The 23,269-nt window shown below is 40.7% G+C and overlaps 1 protein-coding gene across 1 annotated transcript; it reads left to right on the top strand.

Moving 5' to 3' along the window:
- Positions 1-8,239: 8,239 nt before the first annotated feature.
- On the top strand, positions 8,240-11,659 carry akr1d1 (aldo-keto reductase family 1 member D1). Its single transcript, NM_001146486.2, has 8 exons — positions 8,240-8,468; positions 8,906-9,073; positions 9,300-9,416; positions 9,600-9,677; positions 10,078-10,200; positions 10,311-10,586; positions 11,051-11,133; positions 11,220-11,659. The coding sequence occupies exons 1-8, from the start codon at positions 8,376-8,378 to the stop codon at positions 11,260-11,262; spliced, it is 981 nt and encodes a 326-aa protein (NP_001139958.1). The 5' UTR covers positions 8,240-8,375; the 3' UTR covers positions 11,263-11,659.
- The last annotated feature ends 11,610 nt before the right edge of the window (positions 11,660-23,269 follow it).

The following is a 23,269-nucleotide window of genomic DNA, read 5'->3' as shown; positions in this document are numbered from 1 at the left end:
GGTCTCTCCAGAGATGTTCGATCGGGTTCAAGTCTAGGCTCTGGTTGGGCCACTGAAGGACATTCAGAGACTTGTCCAAAAGAGCCACTCCTGCATTGTCTTGGCTGTGTGCTTAGGGTCGTTGTCCTGTTGAAAGGTGAACCTTCGCTCCAGTCTGAGGTCCTGAGTGCTCTGGAGCAGGTTTTCATCAAGGATCTCTCTGTACTTTGCTCCGTTCATCTTTCCCTCGATCCTGACTAGTCTTTCAGTCCATGCTGCTGAAAAATATCCCCACAGCATGATGCTGCCACCACCATGATTTACCATAGGGATGGTGCCAGGTTTCTTCCAGGCGGGATGCTTGGCATTCATGCCAAAGAGTTCAATCTTGGTTTCATCAGACCAGAGAATCTTGTTTCTCATGGTCAGAGTACTTTAGGTGCCTTTTGGCAAACTTCAAGCAGGCTGTCACGTGTTTTTTTCTGACGAGTGGCTTCCGTCTGGCCACTCTACCATAAAGGCCTGATTGGTGGAGTGCTACAGAGATGTGCTACAGAGATGGCTGTCCTTCTGGAAGGTTCTCCCATCTCCACAGAGGAACTCTGGAGCTCTGTCAGAGTGACCATCGAGTTCTTTGCACTTCCCTGACCAAGGCCCTTCTCCCCCGATTGCTCAGTTTGGCCGGGCGTCCAGCTCTAGGAAGAAACTTGCTGGTTCCAAACTTCTTCCATTTAAGAATGATGGAGGCCACTGTGTTCTTTTTTTGGTACCCTTCCCCAGATCTCTGCCTCAATACAATCCTGTGTTGGAGCTCTGTGACAACTCCTTCGACCTCGTGGCTAGGTTTTTGCTGTGACATGCACTGTCAACTGTGGGACCTTCTATAGATAGGTTTGTGCCTTTCCAAATCATGTCTAATCAATTGAATTTACTACAGGTGGACACCAAGTTGTAGAAATATCTCAAGGATGATCAATGGGAACAGGATGCACCTGAGCTAAATTTCGAGTCTCATAGCAAAGGGTCTGAATACTTATGTAAATAAGGTATTTCTGTTTTCTAAAAACCTGTTTTTCCTTTGTCATTATGGGGTATTGTGTGTAGATTGATGAAGGGAAAAAAACAATTTAATCAATTTTAGAATAAGGGCTGTAAAGTAACAAAATTTGGAAAAAGTCAAGGCGCCTGAATACTTTCCGAATGCACTGTATATGTTTGTCTGCCATGTGTAATATGCAGTAGGCTATGTATTGTATAATGGCACAATCATTATTTAATTCAGGTTTTTTGGAGGCCTCCCAAGTGGCGCAGTGGTCTAAGGCACTGCATTGCATTGCTAGCTGTGCCACTAAAGATTCTGGGTTCAAGTCCAGGCTCTGTCACAGCCAGCTGTGACCGGGAGACCCATGGGGCGGGTTGGGTTGTGTTTCGGAGGACGCATGGCTCTTCATATTTGCCTCTCCTGAGGAGTTGCAGCGATGAGACAAGACTGTAACTACCAATTGGGGAGAAAAAGGAGTAAAAAAAATAATTACATAAAAAAAAAGGTTTTTGGGGGTGGCTTGGGTGGCTTGGGCCTAGCGAACTGATGATAGTTAACGAGTTGGGTACTACTATAAAAGGAGATTACCATTTCTCGAAGGTCACGTTTAACTGCCGGTCATGACTCATGTATTAAAAGTTATGAAATCTGGTTAATACTGATGGTCACTACCAATAGTGGCTAATAATATTTAACATAATACAAATTGTAAGACACAGGAAAGTTGGGCATATAATTAAAACATTCTGTCTTATGACTGGTTTTACATTCGTTTTCAGCAATCATAAGATAAAATATATTTACAATCCCCTTCTCCAAATGGATTTCTCATATACCTAGCTCTTATTGATAGCTGTTATCAATTTATAAATTACAGTGCATGGAGAATGGTGTTATTCCAATTGAGGAAAAAATTGAAAGTAGATGTTTTTCTACTTGGAACCGACAGGTTGCTATCTCAACTTTATTCTCTGGGGTAAAGGTGGTGGAATTATGAGAGAATTAAGTCAAGGTCAGAATACGCTTATCTGTAGATGCCTCTGCCATATCTCCATTTATTTTAGCTCCACCCCAAACACGTACCTGGCTGGCATAGGCGCTTCCCCATGCTTAAGTTCAAGGACAAAATGTGTGCAGAGAGAAAAGAGTGTAAAAAAGAAATGAGGTTCCATTTACATGCATGTATCTCAGGTCTGAATTCCCCCCAAATGAATACAAAGAAACCTGACATATCCTAACATTGACCTATATGGAAATATACAGAATCATCATCACGTTAGAGATGTGAATGTGTACCTCAAGATGTTTTATAAGAATCTCTCCTTTCCTGTTGAGCTCTAGAATCAAACTGCAGATGGACTTCTGCAAAACATGAAAGGCAATAGACATGATCAAGTTCCCCTTAGTGAACAGAATACGGAAGGAACTACCCAGACTGCCTAGAGCTGGTCGTCCGACCAAACTGAGCAATCGGGCAAGAAGGACCTTGGTCAGGGAGTTGAGACAAAAGTGGCCTGAATGCAAAGAGGTATGTCTGGAGGAAAACAGGCACAGCTCATCACCCATCTAACACCATCCCTAAGGTGAAGCATGGTGGTGGCAGCATCATCCTGTCGAGATGTTTTTCAGCGGCAGAGACTGGGAGACTAGACAGGATCGAGGGAAACATGAACAGAGCAAAGTACAGAGAGATCCTTGATGAAATGCTTGCTCCAGAGCACTCAGGACCTCAGACTGGGGTGAAGGTTCACCTTCCAACAGGACAACGACCCTAAGCACACAGCCAAGATAACGCAGGAGTGGCTTCGGGACAAGTCTCTGAATGTCCTTAAGTAACCCAGCCAGAGCCTGGACTTGAACCCGATCGAACATCTCTGGAGAGACCTGAAAACAGCTGTGCAGCGATGCTCCCCATCCAACCTGACAGAGCTTGAGGGGATCTGCAGAGAAGAATGGGAGAAACTCCCCAAATACAGGTGTGCCAAGCTTGTAGTATCATACCCAAAGAGACCTGAGGCTGTAATCGCTGCCAAAATAAATAATAAGGAATAAGTGTCCTAAGTGTCACCTAGGTGATTTAAGAAAGCTCAGGAAATATATATTTATATATATATTGTACACCTTTTTTGGGTTAGGCATAAAGCTATCTCCATACCAACATTCATTTTTTAAACTGGTATACCTTCATACAAGTCCCATGACACTGGTGTGGGTTGTAGAGCTAAACAGAGAACACCATCATGTTCATCGTGAGAATCTTCCCTTGCCAGTGGGGTCACATTAGTTTGTAGCCCAAACAGTTCAGACTCTACAAGCAGAAGTTGGCCCATCAAAGGTATCAATTTCATATGGGTAGGGCTTTGTAGAGAATTTTTATTTTACTAAGAACAAATTCTTATTTTCAATGACAGCCTAGCAACAGGGGATTAATTGCCTGTTCAGGGGCAGAATAACAGATTTGTACCTTGTCAGCTCAGGGATTTGAACTTGTAACCTTTCGGTTACTAGTCCGACACTCTAACCACTAGGCTACGCTGCCGCCCCAGAATAGCCGACACTACAGCCGTTTTCGTGAGAAGACTGATTTTCAGGATGTCTCATGGTCTGACAAACATCACAGCCTAAGATATCTCTAGCTTAAACTGTAGAATTTTGATGGAGATTTTTTCAATTATGTTACATAGATTGACGCACCGGTGCGTCAATAGACTCTAGTGGGTTTTAAAGTGCAGATTCGTTGTTTATAATACATCACAGATAAGGTCAGGGATGCCACAGTGGATTTTGCACTTCTACAGAACATGCAATTTTACACAACCAGATGCACTGTCTCACCTATCTATTGTTTGTAAACAAGAGCAGCTCATGTGATTTCGTTGTGCTGTCACCCAGGGAGTTTGTGTCTGCCATGGCCAAATTCGTAGAAGGCGATGGAATGGAGTCTTCTGAACGTCTAAATGACACACGGGACAGGTGTCCAGAAAATGTATGGTTCCTGGCCGCTCGTCGGTGTTCGTGTTCTCCTCCTGAACTGGCATACTCACTGCTTCATTCTGCACAATAATGATAGCGTCCTCAGACTCGTGTATCTCTGCATCTTCATCCATCGCTACTTCCCTTTTATTAAAACAACCCATAGAAAGAAGAACCCCTGTCTATTTATGTCACCTGGCAGCCAGCTATCCAAACATTCAGGTATTCCCCAAAATGTCCATTCAAAAGAATATTACTAGACGTCCTTAATTTCATTCACTTTTGCCCCCGGAACGCTCCAAATGTCTTCTTCGTTCAACATCGGTGTGCAGGTGAGATCCTTGTTGTCACATGCAATCAGCATCAGCACCAGCTCAGCACTGCCCATTTTAACTTCATAAAATGTCTATGTTTGCAGACACACAACAAATATATGAGCTATTTCTATGACTGTTTGCAGGTTATACACCCGAGCTGCACAACAGCATGTTTGAATGAAATTAATTCAATCCAGATGCCTATTCCCAGTGGTGTAAAGTACTTAAGTAAAAATACTTTAAAGTACTTCGTAAGTAGGTTTTTGGGGTATCTGTACTTTACTTTACTATTTACATTTTTGACAACTTTTACTTTTACTTCACTACATTCCTAAAAAGAATATTGTACTTTTTAGTTCATACATTTTCCCTGACAACCAAAAGTTTTAGTTACATTTTGAATGCTTAGCAGGACAGGAAAATGGTCAAATTCAAGCACTTATCAAGAGAACACGTGGTCATCCCTACCGCCTCTGTCCTGGTGGACTCACTAAACACAAATGCATCTTTTGTAAATAATGTCTGTGTGGGAGTGTGCCCCTGGCTGTCCATACATTTTAAAAACAAGAAAATGGTGCCTTTGCTTTGCTTAATAAGGAATTTTGAATGATTTATACTTTTACTTTTGATACTTAAATATATTTTAGCAATTACATTTACTTTTGATGCTTAAGTATATGTAAAACCAAATACTTTTATACTTTACTTTTTTTACTCAAGTAGTATTTTACCAGCTGACTTTCACTTTTACTTGAGTAACTTTCTATTAAGGTATCTATACTTTTACTCAGGTATGACAATTGGGTACTTTTTCCACCTCTGCCTATTCCACATACCACGCTGGGGGCAATAAAACAACGGAGCCCCATTCACTTTCAATGAAGGGAAGTGAAGTGTACAGGGGGACCAGTGTTGCCAACTATTTTTTAGTGAGATCCGCTATATTAGCTTCTTTATTTGTCGCTAGAAGTCGCTAGAGGATGTTTTGCCGTTGCTGCAACGACATCACAGCACCAATTTGCCTTGCTGCAGCACAGCTGCGGTCACCTACTGGATTGGCTGACAATGGCTGTTGATAGCTACTGTAGCACTACCTAGCTTGCTTGCTAGCTTGTTAGCACCCACATGAGGGCAAGGCTAGCGTGTCTAGGCTAGTGCCGCTTGTATATTTTTCCCAGCCTGCTCCTCGACATGCAAGCTGCGGTATCTCAGATGAGTGAGGTGAGGTGCAGTAAAGCACTGTGATGGGAGGGAAATGTGCGCTGTTTTAAATGTAATTCATTTAGGGGCTGTTCATTATGGGGAGGGTCTTTTGTTTTTATTTTGGTCATAGGGATGGTCCTGTGACAGCAATCCTATTAAAATACACATTCAGTTGTTGACCTCAATAATTCAAACAAAAATTATATTCATAATAATAATATTGACTGAATCTAAACCCTAAAGTGTAAAATGTTATTTTTAGTTCAACTAAATAATCAAAAGTGAACTACAAGCTTGGAACACGGTGACACGTAGCCTAGTGGTTAAGAGCATTAGGCCAGTAATCAAAAGGTTGCTGGTTCAAATCCCTGAGCAGACTAGGTGAAAGATCTGTTATTGTGCCCTTGAGCAAGGCACTTAACCCTAATTTCTCTTGTAAATCACTCTGGATAAGAGTGTCTGCTAAATTACTTAAATGTAGAAACATGTAACATCACCCCTACATTGACTCTATGGACAATGATGTCACATCCTTCATTCCTATGTAAAGACTCAATTTGAAGCTCTGGATATTAGCACAAATGATCCATTAGATTCACCGGATTCTCAAGTGGCAGCTTTAACAATGAAAATAAATGTCTTCAAAACGGAAGGCAGGGGAGGCATGGATTCTGGGTATGTAAGAAAAAAAAAAGTTTTACTATGGGAAATTTAGAAAATTGAGTATACCTTAAATGCTAAGGTGTCATATTCATTTTGTCTTTTTATCAAGTAGAATCCGCTGCACACTAATGAGGAAGGGAATCGTCTTTTGAGGTTGAGAACAGCTGATAATCAGAATACAAAAATGCGCATTAGATGATGCCTTCTTGGTATGGATGAGTAGAAGGCCTATCTTGATATTTGTTGCTTTCTGCAAAGGTTTTTAATAAACAGTACATTCTAAATAGTATGTAATCCTATTAGTGCACATTAGTATTTTTAGTACTAGGCAAGACAGATTTCAGACACGGCCTCGAGGTACTGCAGGCTGCCGTAGCAACTAAATTATCTTAACTTCTTCAGTATGCACATTTTTTATAACTAGTTTAAGGACATACATCTGGTGCAATACACACACGCACACACACGCACACACAGTACCAGTCAAAAGTTTGGGCACACCTACTTATTCAAGGGTTTTTCTTTATTTTTTACTATTTTCTAGAATAATAGTGAAGACATCAAATCAATGAAATAACACATATGGAAAAATGTAGTAACAAAAAAAGTGTCAAACAAATCAACATATATTTTATATTTGAGAATCTTCAAAGTAGCCACCCTTTGCCTTGATGACAGCTTTGCACATTCTTGCCATTCTTTCAACCAGCTTCACCTGGAATGCTTCTCCAACAGCCTTGAAGGAGTTCCCACATATGCTGAGCACTTATTGGCTGCTTTTCCTTCACTCTGTGTTCCAACTCATCCCAAATCATCTCAATTGGGTTGAGGTCGGGTGATTGTGGAGGCCAGGTCATCTGATGCAGCACACCATCACTCTCCTTCTTGGTAAAATAGCCCTTACACAGCCTGGAGGTGTGAGTGGTCATTGTCCTGTTGAAAAACAAATGATAGTCCCACTAAACGCAAACCAGATGGGATGGCGTATCACTGCAGAATGCTGTGGTAGCCATGCTGGTTAAGTGTGCCTTGAATTCTAAATACCACCGATAGTGTCACCAGCAAGCACCCCTGCACACTTAACACCTCCCCCATGCTTCACGGTGGGAACCACACATGTGGAGAACATCTGTTCATCTACTCTGCATCTCACAAAGACACGGCGGTTGGAACCAAAATCTCAAATTTGGACTCATCAAACCAAAGGACAGATTTCCACTGCTCTAATGTCCATTGCTCGTGTTTCTTGTCCCAGGCAAGTCTCTTCTTATTATTGTTGCCCTTTTATTTGCAGCAATTTGACCATAAAGGCCTGATTCACGCAGTCTCCTCTGAGCAGTTGATGTTGAGATGTGTGTTACTTGAACTCTGTGAAGCATTTATTTGTGCTGCAATTTCTGAGTCTGGTAACTCTGATGAACTTATCCTCTGCAGCAGAGGTAACTCTGGGTGTTCCTTTCCTGTGGTGGTCCTCATGAGGGCCAGTTTCATCACGGATTGACTGACCTTCACGTCTTAAAGTAATGATGGGCTGTCGATACTCTTTGCTTATTTGAACTGTTCTTGCCGTAATATGGACTTAGCCCTACTGGGTAAAAGACCATCTTCTGTACAACCCTCCTACCTTTTCACAACTGATTGGCTCAAACGCATTAAGAAGGAAAGAAATTCCATGAATTAACTTTTAACAAGGCATACCTGTTAATTGAAAAGCATTCCAGGTGACTACCTCATGAAGCTGGTTGAGAGAATGCCAAGAGCGTGCAAAGCTGTTATCAAGGCAAAGGTTGGTTACTTTGAATAATCTTTTTTTAACACTTTTTTGATTACTACATGATTCCAAATGTGTTATTTCATAGTTTTGATGTCTTCACTATTATTCTCCAATGTAGAAAATAGTACAAATAAAGAAAAAACTTTGAATATATCACTATAATGGGGGATCCTGCTTTCTGAAAACATTATCCTGTACTACCCTAGTCGGCCTTGAACTTTATGGCTTCAATGAGAGGGGGCAGTCCTTCTCCCCTGGGTTTTCTGGTCCATTTTGTACTGTGACACAGAGAGCAGAGCACTGTGCGCTGGATGGGTAATTTTGCACTCTGGATCAAAGGTAGCTCAGTAATACATTAGCCATTAAGTTTCCTACATAAAGAAGCCCTAGCCTCACTTCTCCCATAGTCCAGACAGACTCAGAGATGAACTTTACTGCTGAGAAACACAGTGTTCCCCTCAGTGATGGGAACCGGATTCCCCTAATTGGACTGGGGACTTATGGAGACCCACGAACGGTAAGGGAAACCTTTTTTTTTAAAAGAGCAGTTTGAACACCAGGTGCATGCGGGAAAAAAGATTTGCCAAAATGTACTCCAGCACAAAAACTTCACATTACATTGTTTGTGGAGTATTCAAGAATAGCAATGTTTGAATTTCACATTTTTCAAGAGTATACCTGACAGTCTGATTTGGATAACATAATTAGGATTCACGTTTAGCCTGGGGACGAGGTCCACCACCTGTAAACTAGAATGCGTTTTGAGAATCAAAGATCAAATGAGTCCATGTTCATATGAGCACAAGGTCCATGTTCACTGCTGTGATTGACTGGTTAAACATTAACTAGTAATGAACAAAGTAGGCCTACCTAATGTCTCTAAGTTTAAAATATAAATCAACTTGACTTATTTCTTTCATGTAAGTTCACTCTCTTAACTCTGTTTTTTGACAGACACCCAGAGGCACAGCGTTAAACTGTGTGAAGCATGCAATAGATGTGGGGTACAGACACTTTGATGGGGCTTTGGTGTATTTCAATGAGCACGAAGTAGGTCAAGCCATAAGAGATAAAATTGCGGATGGAACCGTCAAAAGAGAAGACATCTTTTACTGTGGAAAGGTGAAGTTGTTTTATTGCTGGTTGATTTACACAATTCAACATCCCTTAAAACTTTCTTTCACAGAACCATAGTAGGCCTATATTTTAAGGGTTGGTTACACTGGCACCGATGCCTAGTCCTTGATTTAGAACTAGAAGCATGCTCAATGGAGATTCCCATTTTAAAGTGCATTTTTGTCCAGGAATAGGTGATAATCTTTGTCCGGTAAACTTCTACCTGTCTCAGCTATGGAACACCTTCCACCCTCCAGAGCTCGTCAGGCCTGCCTTAGAGAGGACACTGAAGGCCCTGGAACTGGACTATGTGGATCTATACATCATCGAGATGCCCACTGCATTCAAGGTTAACCGATTATAACTACTGTAGTCTACAGTCGTCAGTTTGAAATTGCACCCACCACTTAAAAGCCAATGTAAAAGACCAATTCAAAAAAGTTTTAAAAGACCAATTCAAAAAACTAATTTTAAGTCAACTCAAAATGTTTCAGATGTGTCAGTCATTCTTATCACGGTATCTCAATTTCAGCCTGGTGCAGAGTTTTATCCTAAATATGAGGATGGGCGGTATATTTACCATGATACAGACCTATGTGCAACATGGGAGGTGAGTTCTGTCTTCCAGGCCCATAGCCAACTGCATCATCGTCTCATTATCAGAATCAATTGTGTTTAGAATAGCTAAAGGAATCTCAACTATCAGCATACTTATGGGGTGGTTATAATGAACAGTATAAGAAAGATAATCTATTACAGAGTATTAGAACAGCGTAGGCACTAGCCTATATACAAAACCCAGAGTAAATATTCTGGGCACAAATATCAATTCAATGGCCTTGGCTCTAATCTCTGTGTCAAGGACAATGGCATAAATAGGCGGTCAACCACTTTCCAAGGTTCTCCACAGTCTCTAGAATTTGTGTTGTGCTTTTCTCTGGGTTATGTCTCTCTCATTCTGGTAAATCAGTATGAATGGACATATTTTAAAGTCTCCTCTCTTCCAACAGGCTTTAGAGGCCTGCAAAGATGCAGGGCTGGTCAAATCTCTGGGAGTCTCCAACTTCAACAGGAGACAGCTGGAGCTCCTACTGAGAAAGCCTGGCCTCAAACACAGACCTGTGTCCAACCAGGTGGGGCATACTCTCCCTCAATGCTGAGATGCTAATGCAATTACATTTGGAAAACCTCATTTGAGAATTGTGCACATAACTAATAAGTGCTGTATATATTTTCAATACAGGTCGAGTGCCATCCATACTTCACTCAGCCCAAGCTGCTTGAGTACTGCCGTCAGAATAACATTGTGATCGTCGGCTACAGCCCCTTAGGCACTTCAAGGGATGCCTCCTGGGTGAACTTGAAATCCCCTCCTCTGTTGGAGGATGAGGTCCTGGTGTCCATAGCAAAGAAGTACAGAAAGAACAGTGCTCAGGTGGCCCTGCGATTCAATGTCCAGAGAGGAGTGGTGGTCATCCCCAAAAGCTTCAGCGCTCACAGGATCAAGGACAACTTTCAGGTTCAGCTGAATTTAACATAGTCAACAACCACTAATATACACTGAGTGTACAAAACATTAGGAACGCCTGCTCTTTCCATGACATGGACTGACCAGGTGAATCGATGCGAAAGCTATGGTCCTTAATCCTTTTTTAAATCCACTTTGGAGTCCCTTTGAACGGGGTATGGTAGTAGGTGCCACGCTCAAAAGTTTCCCTTGTGTATTAAGAATGGTCCACCACCCAATGGACATCCAGCCAACTTGACACAACTGTGGGAAGCATTGGAGTCAACATTGACCAGCATCCCTGTGGAACGCTTTCGACACCTTGTAGAGTCCATCCCCTGACGAATTGAGGCTGTTCTGATAGCAAAAGGGGGTGCAACTCAATATGAGGAAGCTGTTCCTAATGTTTTGTCCACTCAGTGTATACTGCATCGTGACCTATTTCAGTTATAACCCCTTTTTGTACTCTGTTATAGATATTTGACTTTTCACTCACTGAGGATGAAATGAAAGCAATTGAAGGACTGAACAAAGACATCCGTTTTGTGGAGCTTTTAATGTAAGTATTGCACTTTAGTAGCTGCAATATTGAGTCAGTTTTTATGTTTAGGTGTTGATACAGTGTGTTGTTTCTTTTTCCAACAGGTGGAGTGACCATCCTGAATACCCATTTCTGGATGAATATTAAGCCTGGCAATATAACTCCATGTATTCCTGTACCCTTGACAAATTCACTGAACATGTTTAATTTTTTTTGTGTGGAACCATACTGTAGTAGCCTACATTTCTTTGAGTTAATTCTGCCATTTTGTGAGGCAGTACCCCTCATCAAAAGACCACTAGAGGGCTCTACTTGACAATGTATGAAAACCAATGACCAGTTGACACGAAAAACTGTTTGAGAATCAATCCCTATTGCGCCTTAGTTGTATTTAACTCATTTAAAAAAAGTATAATAACCGGAGACTGCTGAAGTATCCCAAATATGCTGAAGTATTCTGATATGTAACACTAGTCTCATAACACTGTTAATACATCACTGCCACTAGTGTTTGTTATTCGACCAATAAATGCACTTCAAGCTGACTTCTAAGTGGGAACACTGGTCGAGTGTGACAAGTAGTTGGCAAGCGAGTAGAAACAGACTGCTACTCAGGCCAAGCTACCACCCTAACCAATCAATGTTTATCTGACACACTAACCTATAGGGGGTAATAGGGTAGAAACAACAATTCAATAGAAAATAATGTCCTGTTATGCTGAGTGTACAAAACATTAGGGACACCTGCTCTTTATATGACATAGACTGACCAGGTGAAGGCTATGATCCCTTACTGATGTCACTTGTTAAATCCACTTCAATCAGTGTAGATGAAGGGGAGGAGACAGGTTAAAGAAGGATTTTGAAGCCTTGAGACAATTGAGACATGGATTGCGTATGTGTGCCATTCATAAGGTGAATGGGCAAAACAAAATATGTTAGTGTCTTCGGTAGTAGGTGCCAGGTGCACTGGTTTGAGTGTGTCAAGAACTGCAACGCTGCTGGGTTTTTCACGCTCAACAGTTTCCCGTGTGTATGAAGAATCGTCCACCACCCAAAGGACATCCAGCCAATTTGACACAACTGTGGGAAGCATTGGAGTCAACACGAGCCAGCATCCCTGTGGGACGCTTTCGACACCTTGTAGAGTCCATACCCCCAACAAATTGAGGCTGTTCTGAGGGGCAAAAGAGGGTTCAACTCAATATTAGGAGGTTCTTCCTAATGTCTTGTACACTCAGTGTATATCTCTGTAATACATGTCCCCATACTTGACATAGTTTGACATATTCCTCAATGCCCAGCTGAGCCACTGGATTTCCAATTGTTTTAAATGTGTGGAGTACTCATGGTAATACTACATGCTTTTCAACCACTGACTTTACATCCATCAACCATTTAGATGTGTCATCATGGCCTCTTAGTGCAACGCATTGGTCCAATTAAGATAAAGCAGGGCACTATGGGAATATTTATGGACAAACCTTCCCACTGTGTCTCAGTCAGACCACAGTTCAGGCCCAAACGACCTGCCTTCACAACAGGAGACCTCGATCTGCATGCTTAAACCTCCTAATGAACAGCATGGTTGTTATGAACAAGACAGGCTGATTGTAACACGGAAAGACAGGGCAGAGTCTTCAGCCTGACAGACAGAGTGAGTCCTAATTAGCAGCCTATTCACTACTTTTGACCAGAGCCCTATTGGAGTCCTATGGGCCCTTGTCAAAATTAGTGCACTACATAGGGAATAGGTTGTCATTTGGGATGCATTCACACTCTGATCAGCAACCTGTGGCAGTACAGTGAAGAACAGCAGGAAACTGAAAGGAAATGTTGTTGACACCTTTTTCTCTTTGTGCTTTTTTAGACCGGTGGAAATCACCAAGTGTGACAATTATTCTGGACAAGGTCTTGACACATATTTTAAAGAATGGAATGTGCGGGCAAATTTAATTAAGCTTTACAGGCAAACAGCACTGAACGACTGAACTATGGTGACCTGAAGCAATTGTTTTGCTTTCATTTTGTACATCTAACATTGTCCTGACTCCCTTTATCATGTCTAAGTCGACCTTTAAAACAAAATTGTACTGATCATATACACTTGAGGTAGTGGATGGAGTATTTGATATTATCCCATTAAGCACAAAGTGGTTGAATCAACGTTTTTTCCACGTCAGTTCAAGCAAAATATTTAATGTGATACCGTTGAAAGGAATTTCAATATCTTTTTTTTAACCTAATTCCAATGACATGGTTCAAATATTTGTTGATTCCATGTTGAATTCACATTCGTTTACAACTCAATTAAAAGTAAATAAGTTATTAAACTGTTGAACTGACGTATGTGCCCAGTGGGATGGTCATTCTATTTGATCAATCTTGGCATACCCATGGTCAAACCAACAATCCTCTCAACTGTACTTATAGATGTATCCTGTTGGGATTATTAGTTCAAATCTGTACAGGAAATAGTGTCATATAATGGGAACCGACGGGAGGAAGTGACGCTGTATAGGATGGGGTTAGGGCATACAGGATTGAATGGTACAGGAATGTGTAATGGCGGTATGGTACAGGAAAAGGTTGAACATGTATTATTATTTTGTGGAATGTATGATGTAGTAAAGGAGAGGTTGTTCAGTTGTTCAGGTTGTTATTTTGGGTGGGGGTGATGGGAGTCGTGAGACTTGTAGGGAATTATTTTTGATTTGAATAGAAATTCAGGGTTAGCTAGGAGAATATACTGGTAGGTCGTGACTGGCTTCACACTCCAGTACAGTAGGTGGCGGTGTATGCATCTGTCAGTGGGTTGCAATCCGCCAATACAAACGTGAAGAAGCTCACTAGGTCCTTGTATAAGGACTGAGTCATGGTGACCCAGCACACAGTGAAATGAGAAGATGAAGGATCCAATGTCAAGCTACTACAAGAAGCAAGCATTAAGAGAACTCTGCCAAAGGTTACAACTACTGATGAAACATCATCCCACCCTTTTGGCAGGTTAAATGGGTTGTTGTATCAGGTAAACACAATTTCATAGACAATAGTATTGGTTATGTAAGTTGCTGTCCTTGCTGTCTTCTGTACAGAGCTATAGACTGTCTACTATTCAGTTCTGTCTGTTAGTCAGTTCTGTTGTAAATGATATACAGGTCAAGAATCTCTATGCACATATTATGAACTAGAAGCAGTTTGGTGGTAGAATGCAGTGTAAAGCACTGTGAGTGAACACTAGAATAGACGTAGTAAAGAAGTACAGTAAAATCTATTATGCAGATAGATCATTTGTTGATTCCACATAGATAGATAGCTATCTGACAAAGCCAATCTGTATCTCTAATTTACGGTCACTGCAAGACCCTGAATACAACAAGTACAACAAAGTCAAACAACTACAGGTTGTGGGAAAGCAAACTTCTATGTCTTTGACTAGAATAATAATACAATTTGAAAAAGAAAACAAAAATGGGGGTAGAAAGAAAGGAAAAAACACGCTGACCCCAAAAGAACCTGCAAAGCACAAAAGACCAAAACACATCAGCCTCAGAAAAGGCTTCTAGATTGTTAAGACCCACGACTTTCAAACAAATGCCCTGAACTGGGCCACTCTAGCCCCCTGCGGTGGGAAAATGTTGTGAATGGTGTGCTGGGCCTGTGAGGAAGGGATCCGGTCGGGGAATAAAGACTGTTTTCTGGGAGCTGAATCAGGGATGTGTTTGGGAGCAGGGGCTTCACTAAGCAGGAGTGATGTTTTAATTACAATCAGTCAGTGCAGACAGCTTAGAAATCTCACTTGACTGAAGGAATATGGGATGGGGTGGGATGGGGCTCTTTGGTGTGTGTGTGTGTGCGTGCGTGCGTGCGTGCGTGCGTGTGTGTGTGTGTGTGTGCCTGCGTGTGTGAGCGCACCCGCAGGCTACACATGTAGGATTTTATTTTGAGCCAGTTTTCTACAGCAGCAAAATAACCTGTAGCAACAGGGAATGTTAATTATTATGTGGATTATAATTAATGGACATTTTTGTCGGGGTTGATACATTTTTTGTAAGGGAAAATTAAGTCTGAAATTTAAAAGTGGAAATTACAAACTTCAGAATACTTTTTACACATGTTAACTACCTGCAACAGGGTGGTCAAATTAAGATCCAACATATGTACAGGCATGTCGGTGTGTGTCAGTCTGTACTGTATCTATACTGAACAAAAATATAAAAGCAACATGTAAAGTGTTGCTCCCATGTTTCATGAGCTGAAATTGAAGATCCCAGAAATGTTCCATACGCACAAAAAGCTTATTTCTCTAAAATGTTGTGCGCAAATTTGTTTACATCCCTGTTAGTAAGCATTTCTCTTTTGCCAAGATAATCCATCCACCTGACAGGTGTGGCATATCAATAAGCAAATTAAACAGCATGATCATTACACAGGTGCACCTTGTGCTGGGGACAATAAAAGACCACTCTAAAATGTGCAGTTTTGTCACACAACACAGATGCCACAGATGTCTCAAGTTTTGAGGGAGCGTGCAACTGGCACGCTGACTGTAGGAATGTCCAACAGAGCTGTTGCCGGATAAATTAATGTTCAGTGTAAGAACAAATTTACTGATCTACTTCACATATCCCCCAAAATATATTTTACTAACAAATTCCAAGAATCCTTAAATAATTTGATGGCAACTGGGAAAATCCTCAATCAACTGTTGAATAAGAAAAAGGCATCTACAACTATCCCATCTCAATGTATTGTTGTAAGTCGCTCTGGATAAGAGCGTCTGCTAAATGACGTAAATGTAAATGTAAATTGTTGAAAATAAGACCTATAGTGAACCTGATGTTATTCAATGTGAATTTAATAAATTTTTTGTGAATGTGTGTTACACTCTGTCAAAGAAAATTTAGAAAACTGATAGAAATCCCTTGGATTACATTAAGGGACATTTCCCTTCTCTGCTTCAGTTTGATCTTCCAGATGTAACGGGGGTGATGGAGGAAACTGGTAACTTAATGATATCAGCAGCAGGTCATGATGAGATTGATGCCTCTTTGGTGAAATCAGTGTCTTCCTCGCTTACTGAGCCTCTAACGTACAGTATATCTTCACCAAATCTATGCAAACTGGTATTGTTCCTAAAGATTCAAACATTTTCCAAAATGGTCCCCCTCTATAAATCTGGGGATCCAAGATCTTTTACAAATTATCGCCCAATATCTGTACTACCATGTTTTTCTAAAATCCCCCCAAAATTGGTGAATAAGAGAATGTTGAAACATTTAAATCACACTGTATTCTATATGAGCACCAATATGGTTTTCGTAAAAACTACTCCACAGATATGGCTCTTTTGCAACTTTACAGCCCTTACCAACTGTCATGTTTTCTCCCTCTCCGGCCTCAGGCTGCTGATTATCCCGCACACCTGTCGCCATCATCTCGCGCACCTGCGCCTCATGACACTCACCTGGACTCCATCACCTCCTTGATTATCTTCCCTATATCTGTCACTCACTTTGGCTCTTTCCTCAGGTGTTATTGACTCTGTTTCATGTAGGTGTGTTTGTGTTTCGTGTTCATTGTTGCTTTTATTTATTAAACCACTCACTCCCTGAACTTGCTTCCCGACTCTCAGCGCACATCGTTACACCAACAATGAACACACTCTTGGCATCTTTTTAGATTCATCCAAAGCATTTGACACCGTTGATCATGATATTACTTTCTAAATTGCATTATTATGTCGATTTAAGGCAGCCCTCCTCTGATTCAGACGGGTTGGGTTAAATGCGGAGGACACATTTCAGCATCACAATCAGTTGTACAACTGACCAGATATCTCCCTTTCCTTGATTACCATTTTCATGATTATTCATACAGTATAATTGGTTGTTTATGATAGAGAACAATTTGTTCATGCAAACGGCTGTGCATCTACCAGGGCCAAGATGTCCTGTGGTGTATCACAGGGTTGATAACGGGACCTTTGTTATTCCTAATCTATATCAATGACCTTGCTGCGATGTCTTCTACCGTACTTCCCGTTCTCTTTGCTAATGATACCAATTTGATTTGATCACATCATTTTGATTCACTAATTAATGAAGCCAACTCAGGTATGGCCAAATTGTCTGAATGCTTCCAGATAAACAAATGATCTTTAAATGTAAAAAGAAAATCCATCTTTATTGTATTCACTAGTAATAATGAGAAATATTGTAAATATATAAAAAGAGCCAGAATCTCGTTGTTGGGAATGTCTGTTGCAAAGTGATGAAATCTGTTGGTATCATCAGAAAGATTAGAGGTTTGGTTCATCAGGCTTGATTCCTATCTCTATACTGTAGCTTAGTTTACCCATATCTCATTTACTGTAATATTGTCTGGGCCAGTACATACGCCTCATACCCACACAATTACTCATCATAGGAAAGACATTTGCTAGACTAGCCACCTCTTCTAATTAACTGGCTCCATCTGCACCTTTGTTTAACTCAATATCTTGTCTATTTATGACATTAATGAACTCCAATTATGCACTTTCATCTACAAATACTCATGCCTCCCAGACAGTTTACCTTAACCCCTACAATGGATTGTTCCAGGTTCATTCTGAAATCCATCCATCTGTATATAACACGAGACACTGCAATAACCTTCACCTTCCTCACTGCCGCACTTCACGTAGTACATTTCCTAACAGACACCATACTCCGGAATTCTTATCTTCACATTGCCAAAACTACATCATCCCTCAATAAGAGGACTGGGTGTCAGCCTGATGAACCAAACTAGCCAATAATTCCCTCCATGTAGCCTAACTCTCTCACGCACACACACACACACATAATCAAACATGTTTTTTCTTATCTGGCTTTTTTACCTGCGGGATCATCTGAGACCAGCCAACTAGACAGCTGATGAAACTGAGTATTTCTGTCTGTAAAAAAAAAGCAGTTTTGTGGGGGAAAAACTCATTCTGATTGGCCGGGTCTGGCTCCCCAATGGGTGGGCCTGACAACCGAGTGGCTAGGCCTATTCCCTCCCAGGCCCACCCACAACTGCGCCCCTGCTCAGTCATGTGAAATCCATAGATTAGGGCCTAATTCATTTATTTCAATTGACTGATTTCTTTCTATGAACTGTAACTCAATAAATCTTTTAAATTGTTACATGTTGCGTTTCTATTTTTATTCAGTATATATAGTTAGACCTATTAGACGGAACACAATATTGAACGCAGTCCCATCTCTCTCACTACAGTCTCAGAAAAAAAAGGTTTACATTTGTTACTAAACGGGTACAACTGCTTGTCACTGAGGTGGTACCCTGTAAGGGCCTCCTTTGTACTTTTACTAATAGGTACATAATTGTACCCCAGATAGTAGCTTTCTCCACAGGTACATTTACATTCACATTTTAGTCATTTAGCAGATGCTCTTGTCCAGAGCGATTTACAGTTAGTGCATTCATCTTAAGATAGCTAGGTGGGACAACCACAAACAGTGCCTTCGGAAAGTATTCAGACTCACATTTTCTTACATTACAGCCTTATTCTAAAATGTATTAAATAAAATGTTTTCCTCATCAATCTACACAGAATACCCTATAATGACAAAGCAAAAAAGGTTTTTCAAAATGATTGCAAATGTATTAAAAAACAAAAACAGAAAAACCGTATTTACATAAGTATTCAGACCTTTTGCTATGAGACTCGAAATTGAGCTCAGGTGCATCCTGTTTCCATTGATCATCCTTGAGATGTTTCTACAACTTGATTGGAGTCCACCATTGGACATGATTTGGAAAAGCACACACCTGTCTATATAAGGTCCCACAGTTGACAATGCATGTCAGAGCAAAAACCAAGCCATGAGGTCGAAAGAATTGTCCATAGATCTCCGTGACAGGATTGTGTCGAGGCACAGATCTGGGAAAGGGTACCAAAATATTTCTGCAGCATTGAAGGTCCACAAGAACACAGTGGCCTCCATCATTCTTAAATGGAAGAAGTTTGGAACCACCAAGACTCTTCCTAGAGATGGCTGCCCGGCCAACCTGAGCAATCGGGGAAGAAGGGCCTTGGTCAGGGAGGTGACCAAGAACTCGATGGTCACTCTGACAAAGCTCCAGAGTTCCTCTGTGGAGATGGGAGAAACTTCCAGAAGGACAACCATTTCTGCAGCACCCCAACAATCAGGCATTTATGGTAGAGTGGCCAGACGGAAGCCACTCCTCAGTAAAAAGCACATGACAGCCCTCTTGGAGTTTGCCAAAAGACACCTAAAGACTCTCAGACCATGAGAAAGAAGGTTCTCTGGTCTGATGAAACCAAGATTGAACTCTTTGGCCTGAATGCCAAGCGTCACATCTGGAGGAAACCTGACACCATTCCTAAGGTGAAGCATGGGGGTGGCAGCATCATGCTGTGGGGATGTTTTTCAGCAGCAGGGACTGGGAGACTAGTCAGGATTGAGGGAAAGATGAAGGGAGCAAAGTACAGTGAGATCCTTGATGAAAACCTGATGAAACACTCCCATAGGCAGCGTGCCTTTTTGCCTTTATACAGTACAACCACAGTGACAAAAATGTACCTCTACCATAGACCAGTTAAACTGGTACAACACTTCCAATAAACAGTGGCCAAAATAACAATCTGAAAGCCACTCTCCCACTAAGCCACGCCTCCAATATCATTTCCCAGTGTGCCTTGCCTTTCGAGTGCATCGTAGAGTTACCACCCATGACTGTATTTGTCAGTGACGGAGACATTTTCTTTAATTTGTTCATGTTCAGTTCTGGGCATGTAGCATTTTATCATTAAAATGAAACTCTTTATGCCAATACATAAAATATTTCTTAAGGCCTAAATTTGAGGTCTAGATTTACGCTAATACAACAGCCTGAAATTCATGGGTTAAAGGGTACATCAGGACTGCAAGTAGGCTTGCTAAATTCACAGATTTTCAAAAAATCCTGCTTAAAGGCATTCCTGCTTATTCCCTCCTGTTTCCAAGACTTTTCCAAATCGGGATTTCTGGAAAACCTGGGATGTTTGTGTATGTTACAAGAAATGTGCAACCCTACCTGCAAGTCACATTATGCTGGTTTGCAAAGTGATTTGTAATTATTCCTGTTGTATTCCAGCCAGAGTTAGGATATTTCTAACAGTTGGAATGTTTATTCAGCCACAACCTGCCTTCACAAAGACTGTAAAGGTTTCAACTGGAACAACCATTTCAGTAAAGGGTGTAAAAAATCTAACTAACTGATTGGATTAGTTGAGAAATGTATATTTATCTTTGTGTAGCATAAGATTAATCAATCAATAACTCAATCAATGTATATGCAAAAACACATTCATTAATCAACCTGCAGTAGAGCATATTAGAGGTCGACCGATTATGATTTTGACCGCCGATACCGATACCGATTATTAGAGGGCCAAAAAATCCGATACCGAATAATCGGCCGATTTTTATTTATTTATTTGTAATAATGACAATTACAACAATACTGAATGAACACTTATTTTAACTTAATATAATACATCAATAAAATCAATTTAGCCTCAAATAAATAATGAAACATGTTCAATTTGGTTTAAATAATGCAAAAACAAAGTGTTGGAGAAGAAAGTAAAAGTGCAATATGTGCCATGTAAAAAAGCTAACATTTAAGTTCCTTGCTCAGAACATGAGAACATATGAAAGCTGGTGGTTCCTTTTAACATGAGTCTTCAATATTTCCAGGTAAGAACTTTTAGGTTGTAGTTATTATAGGAATTATAGGACTATTTCTCTCTATACGATTTGTATTTTATATACCTTTGACTATTGGATGTTCTTATAGGCACTTTAGTATTACCAGTGTAACAGTATAGCTTCCGTCCCTCTCCTTGCTCCTTCCTGGGCTCGAACCAGGAACACATCGACAACAGCCACCCTCGAAGCAGCGTTACCCATGCAGAGCAAGGGGAACAACTACTCCAAGTCTCAGAACGAGTGACGTTTGAAATGCTGTTAGCGCACACCCCGCTAACTAGCTAGCCATTTCACATCGGTTACACCAGCCTAATCTCAGGAATTGATAGGCTTGAAGTCATAAACAGCACAATGCTTGAAGCATTGTGAAGAGCTGCTGGCAATCGCACAAAAGTGCTGTTTGAATGAATGCTTACGAGCCCGCTGGTGCCTACAATCGCTCAGTCAGAGTGCTCTATCAAATCATAGACTTAATTATAACATAATAACACACAGAAATACGAGCCTTTGGTCATTGAAATAGTCGAATCCGGAAACTATCATTTCGAAAACAAAACATTTATTCTTTCAGTGAAATACGGAACCGTTCTCTATTTTATCTAACGGATGGCATCCCTAAGTCTAAATATTGCTGTTACATTGTACAACCTTCAATGTTATGTCATAATTAATTACGGCCTTTGTTAGGAATAAATGGATCACACAGTTCGCAATGAGCCAGGTGGCCCAAACTACTGCATATACCCTGACTGCTTGCACGGAACGCAAGAGAAGTGACACAATTTCCCTAGTTATAAGAAATTCATGTTAGCAGGCAATATTAACTAAATATGCATGTTTAAAAATATATACTTGTATATTAATTTTAAAGAAAGGCATTGATGTATATGGTTAGCTACATTGGTGCAACGACAGTGTTTTTTTTGCAAATGCACTTGTTAAATCATCACCCGTTTGTCGAAGTAGGCTGTGATTCAATGAAAAATTAACAGGCACCCCATCGATTATATGCAACGCAGGACACGCGTTGCATAATATCATCAACCGTGTGTAGTTAACTAGTGATTATGTTAAGATTGATTGTTTTTTATAAGATAAGTTTAATGCTAGCTAGCAACTTACCTTGGCTTCTTGCTGCCCTCACGTAACAGGTAGTCAGCCTGCCACGCAGACTCCTCGTGGAGTGCAATGTAAGGCAGGTGGTTGGAGCGTTGGACTAGTAACCGGAAGGTTGCAAAAACGAATCCCCGAGCTGACAAGGTAAAAATCTGTCGTTCTGCCCCAGTTAACCCACCGTTCCTAGGCCATCATTGAAAATAAGAATGTGTTCTTAACTGACTTGCCTAGTTAAATAAAGGTGTATAAAATCATTAAAAATAATAATAATAATAATAATAATAATAAAACATTTTTATTTATTTTTTTAAATCGGAAAATCGGTGTCCAAAAATACCGATTACCGATTGTTACGAAAACGTGAAATAGGCCCTAATTAATCAGCCATTCCGATTAATCGGTCGACCTCTAGAGCATATATGATATTATGATGATAATAATAATTATAGTAAAATGTTGCCTTTTTTCGGGTACCACCACAGTGACTGTCACGATCGCCGAAATGAGTAGACCAAGGCGCAGCGTGCATAGAGTTCCACATGTTTATTAGATGAAACTCACAGAAAACAATAAAGGGCAAAACAAAACGTGACGCTAATGTAGTGCTCGCAGGCAACTAGACATAGACAAGATCCCACAACAAACAGGTGGGAAAAGGCTGTCTAAATATGGTCCCCAATCAGAGACAACGATAGACAACTGTCTCTGATTGGGAACCATACCAGGCCAACATAGAAATACAAAAACTAGAGTACCTACCCTAGTCACACCCTGACCTAACCAAAATAGAGAATAAAAAGTCTCTCTAAGGTCAGGGCGTGACAGTGACAAAGCCATTAGTTCCCTTGAGGTGGCAAGAAAAATCATAATTGTACTTTATGTTGGGTATTCTTAAGTATATTGAGGATACACTAAATTTGTTTGTACCCTTGGAAACAGAAATGTACCTTCCCATTGTACCCATTTTTTGTAAGTGAGTGTGATTGTACCTTTATATTCAAAATATGGGGTACAAACATTTACCATTATACTCTGTATGTACTCTAAAAGGTATCGAACAGTACCATGTGAGATCATTATGTGTATCTCTTAAGGTACATTATGTGTATTTTGATATTTTTGTACCCCAGGGAACGATACTGTACCCTCAATTCTAAGAGTGTATAGGCCCGAAAGAGAGACCCTGTGAGAATGTGTGTCGAAGGTTATGCAATCGGCCCACCACACTGAGACGGCACAGACCTCTAGTGTGCTGCATGGAGCGTGTGTGTGTG

This window comes from Salmo salar, chromosome ssa10 (genome assembly GCF_905237065.1).
Source record: "Salmo salar chromosome ssa10, Ssal_v3.1, whole genome shotgun sequence".
Lineage (NCBI taxonomy): Eukaryota > Metazoa > Chordata > Actinopteri > Salmoniformes > Salmonidae > Salmo > Salmo salar.
The sequence above is the reverse complement of the archived record's forward strand: the minus strand, read 5'-3'. Positions and strand labels throughout refer to the sequence as shown.

What these genes read in the sequence shown, in the direction of transcription:
- akr1d1 (NM_001146486.2), top strand. Translation starts at nt 8,376, where the DNA reads ATGAACTTTACTGCTGAGAAACACAGTGTTCCCCTCAGTGATGGGAAC. An exon ending in ACCTATGTGCAACATGGGAG is followed by an intron (nt 9,678 to 10,077) that starts GTGAGTTCTGTC and finishes CTCTTCCAACAG; the next exon opens with GCTTTAGAGGCCTGCAAAGA. An exon ending in GGATCAAGGACAACTTTCAG is followed by an intron (nt 10,587 to 11,050) that starts GTTCAGCTGAAT and finishes ACTCTGTTATAG; the next exon opens with ATATTTGACTTTTCACTCAC.